This window comes from Salvelinus sp. IW2-2015, unplaced genomic scaffold (assembly GCF_002910315.2).
Source record: "Salvelinus sp. IW2-2015 unplaced genomic scaffold, ASM291031v2 Un_scaffold1174, whole genome shotgun sequence".
In the NCBI taxonomy this organism is placed as follows: domain Eukaryota; kingdom Metazoa; phylum Chordata; class Actinopteri; order Salmoniformes; family Salmonidae; genus Salvelinus; species Salvelinus sp. IW2-2015.
This window is the reverse complement of record NW_019942766.1, coordinates 24,879-27,907: the sequence shown is the minus strand read 5'-3', so window position 1 is coordinate 27,907 and position 3,029 is coordinate 24,879. Positions and strand designations below refer to the sequence as shown.

Genomic DNA, 3,029 nt, shown 5'->3' with positions numbered 1-3,029 from the left:
CTACCCTATGGGCCCTGATCAACAGTAGTCCACTACCCTATGGGCCCTGGTCTAAAGTAGTGCACTACCCTATGTGCCCTGGTCAACAGTAGTGTACTACCCTATGGGCCCTGGTCAACAGTAGTGTACTACCCCATGGGCCCTGGTCAACAGTAGTGTACTACCCTATGGGCCCTGGTCAACAGTAGTGTACTACCCATGGGCCCTGGTCAACAGTAGTGTACTACCCTATGGGCCCTGGTCTAAGGTAGTGCACTACCCCATGGGCCCTGGTCAACAGTAGTGCACTACCCTATTGGCCTGGTCTAAAGTAGTGCACTACCCTATGGGCCCTGGTCTAAAGTAGTGCACTACCTTGGGCCTGGTCTAAAGTAGTGCACTACCCTATGGGCCCTGGTCTAAAGTAGTGCACTACAAAGGGAATAGGGTGCTATTTGGAACTCATGTTGCATGTCATTGGATTTAAGTTACAAGTTTGGTGAAAACAATGACAGAATTCCCTTTACGTTGATTACTTTTTTCCAAATCCAATCCGTTTTCCGCATTGAGTCAACGTCGTCACATTGAATTTTTTTGGTTGAAATGACGTGGAAACAACCTTGATTCAACCTGTTTTTGCCCAGTGGGCCTCTTCAGCAGGTAGATGAGTGTCCTCTTCTGCTCCCCCTGGCTGTCGTCAAGGGTAATCCACTCTTGTTCCTGCAGTCTCATGTATGTGTGTTTGGTGCGACAAGGATTCTGTTGAAGCTAGTGTGGAGAAGTGGTTTGTACAGACTATGGTAACAGGGTCGTGTGTGTGTGTGTGTGTGTGTGTGTGTGTGTGTGTGTGTGTGTGTGTGTGTGTGTGTGTGTGTGTGTGTGTGTGTGTGTGTGTGTGTGTGTGTGTGTGTGTGTGTGTGTGTGTGTGTGTGTGTGTTGTGTGTTTGTGTGTGTGTGTGTGTGCTGAGAGAGAGAGACACAGAGAGACAGAGAGAGACAGAGAGACAGAGAGAGACAGAGAGAGAGACAGAGAGAGAGACAGAGAGAGACAGAGAGACAGAGAGAGACACACAGAGAGACACAGAGACAGAGAGAGACACAGAGAGACACAGAGACACAGAGAGACACAGAGAGACACAGAGAGACACAGAGAGACAGAGAGACAGAGAGACAGAGAAAGTCTCAAGTTAAAGGTTCTATGATGACATATTATGTTGTCTTCTTCAGAGATCTAGAACCAGAACTAACAGGGCAGGGTTCTAGAGTCCAGAGGGGTTCTAGAGTCTGGTGATGAGTAGTAAGTAGTCTTCTTGGATTGGTTGGATGGATGAATCTAGTTCACTTTTCAACCCAATCCTAATAATTGACATGTTAAGACAGGGCAGTAAGCCAAATCAGAGCTCCATTTCCAGTTGAGAGGTGGGTGTTGATGGCTCAGTAGGTATGTACAGTAACTGTATGAGTATTGAGAGGATCTTGTACTGTACAGTCAAGGCTATGGGTCCGGACCGTCCAGTGGTCTGTAGAGATCAGGAGCATTGTGCCTGACGCCACTCCAACCCAACGCTAGTCCTGCGATCAACAGGCGAAGGTTACACTATCTGACGTATGACAATGGGCCTGGTTGGTCTATAGAAGCTAGGGAATAGGGACGTGGTGTTGTGCACATGGCTGTGAGTTGAACGAGCCCTAAATGGAACCCTATTCCTTATATAGCAGACTAATTTTAGCATGACTTTGGCTAAGAGTAGTGCACTAAATAGGGTATAGGGTGCCATTTGGGGTCCACACTTAGAGAGCCCAGACGGTGAGCAGCTTGTTGCCATTCTCTCAGTCCCAAATGGCACCCTATTCCCTATATAGTGCACTACGTTTGACCAGAGCTCTATGAGCCCTGTGTACTATGAAGGGAATAGGGTGCGCTATAGTGTGCCATTTGGGACGTAGCCCTTGTCTTGTCTTGCTTCACTGCAGTGCTGAGTCAACTCCTTAACACACTGAGGCAGACAGGTCTGCTTCTCCTGGAGTGTAGAAGTCAGGAATGGGCAGGCCGGTGTGCAGGGTCACCTACAGAACAAACAAAATCATAATCTTCCTCCTTCTTCCTCATCCTCCTCCTCCTCCTCATATCCTAGCAGCAGAAAATAATATTTCTCGAAGCAGATCGAACAACTACCTGTATATAGATGTCATTGCAGGTATTGAACAGCAGGTGGAGCTGTTGAACTAATGAGAAATAGACTAAAGCTATTGTATCACTGCTGCTGGTGTCTGCATGAGGTGTTAGCAAGCACTGCATTACCATTACCAATAGAGCCATAATACCCATAAAACCTAGCGGTCAAACAGGGAAATGGTTCCAATCGTTTTTTTCCACCATTCATTTTTTTCCGTAGGGGATTTTTAGAAAGACTTCATATGAGGGTTTGTGTTTAGTGTAGGCTTACTCTGGCGTGACATTTTGACAACCGTGATAACCGTGTAAATCTCTCTAGGACAAGGTGACTTTTATTAATATATTCGCCCTATATTTACCCCTGTCCCCCTCCCCCCCAAAATTATGTTAATTAGTTGGTAATGTGGCTATCATACAGAACTACAAATGTCTGTCTCAAGCTTCACGTCACTTACAATACCTGTCAAAAGTTTGGACACACCTACTCAATCCAGGGTTTATCTTTATTTTTACTATTTTCTACACTGTAAAATAATGGTGAAGACATCAAAACTAAACTCAGCAAAAAAAGAAACATCCCTTTTTCAGGACCCTGTCTTTCAAAGATAATTCGTAAAAATCCAAATAACTTCACAGATCTTCACCAGGAACGCACAATCCCTCCGTCAGTGCTCAGACTGTCCGCAATAGGCTGAGAGAGGCTGGGCTGAGGGCTTGTAGGCCTGTTGTAAGGCAGGTCCTCACCAGACATCACCGGCAACAACGTCGCCTATGGGCACAAACCCACCGTTGCTGGACCAGACAGGACTGGCAAAAAGTGCTCTTCACTGACGAGTCGCGGTTTTGTCTCACCAGGGGTGATGGTCGGATTCGC

General features: G+C 46.6%; 1 protein-coding gene across 1 annotated transcript in view; it reads right to left on the bottom strand.

Moving 5' to 3' along the window:
* Window positions 1–950: 950 nt before the first annotated feature.
* The window catches only part of LOC112069980 (E3 ubiquitin-protein ligase TRIM9), a gene marked incomplete at its 5' end in the record, with an annotated part of 25,626 nt that continues 23,547 nt past the window's right edge, over window positions 951–3,029 (bottom strand). Inside the window, one exon of the mRNA XM_024137377.2 lies at window positions 951–2,046. Coding sequence (XP_023993145.2) covers window positions 1,969–2,046 — 78 coding nt within the window. The remainder of the gene's footprint in view (window positions 2,047–3,029) is intronic.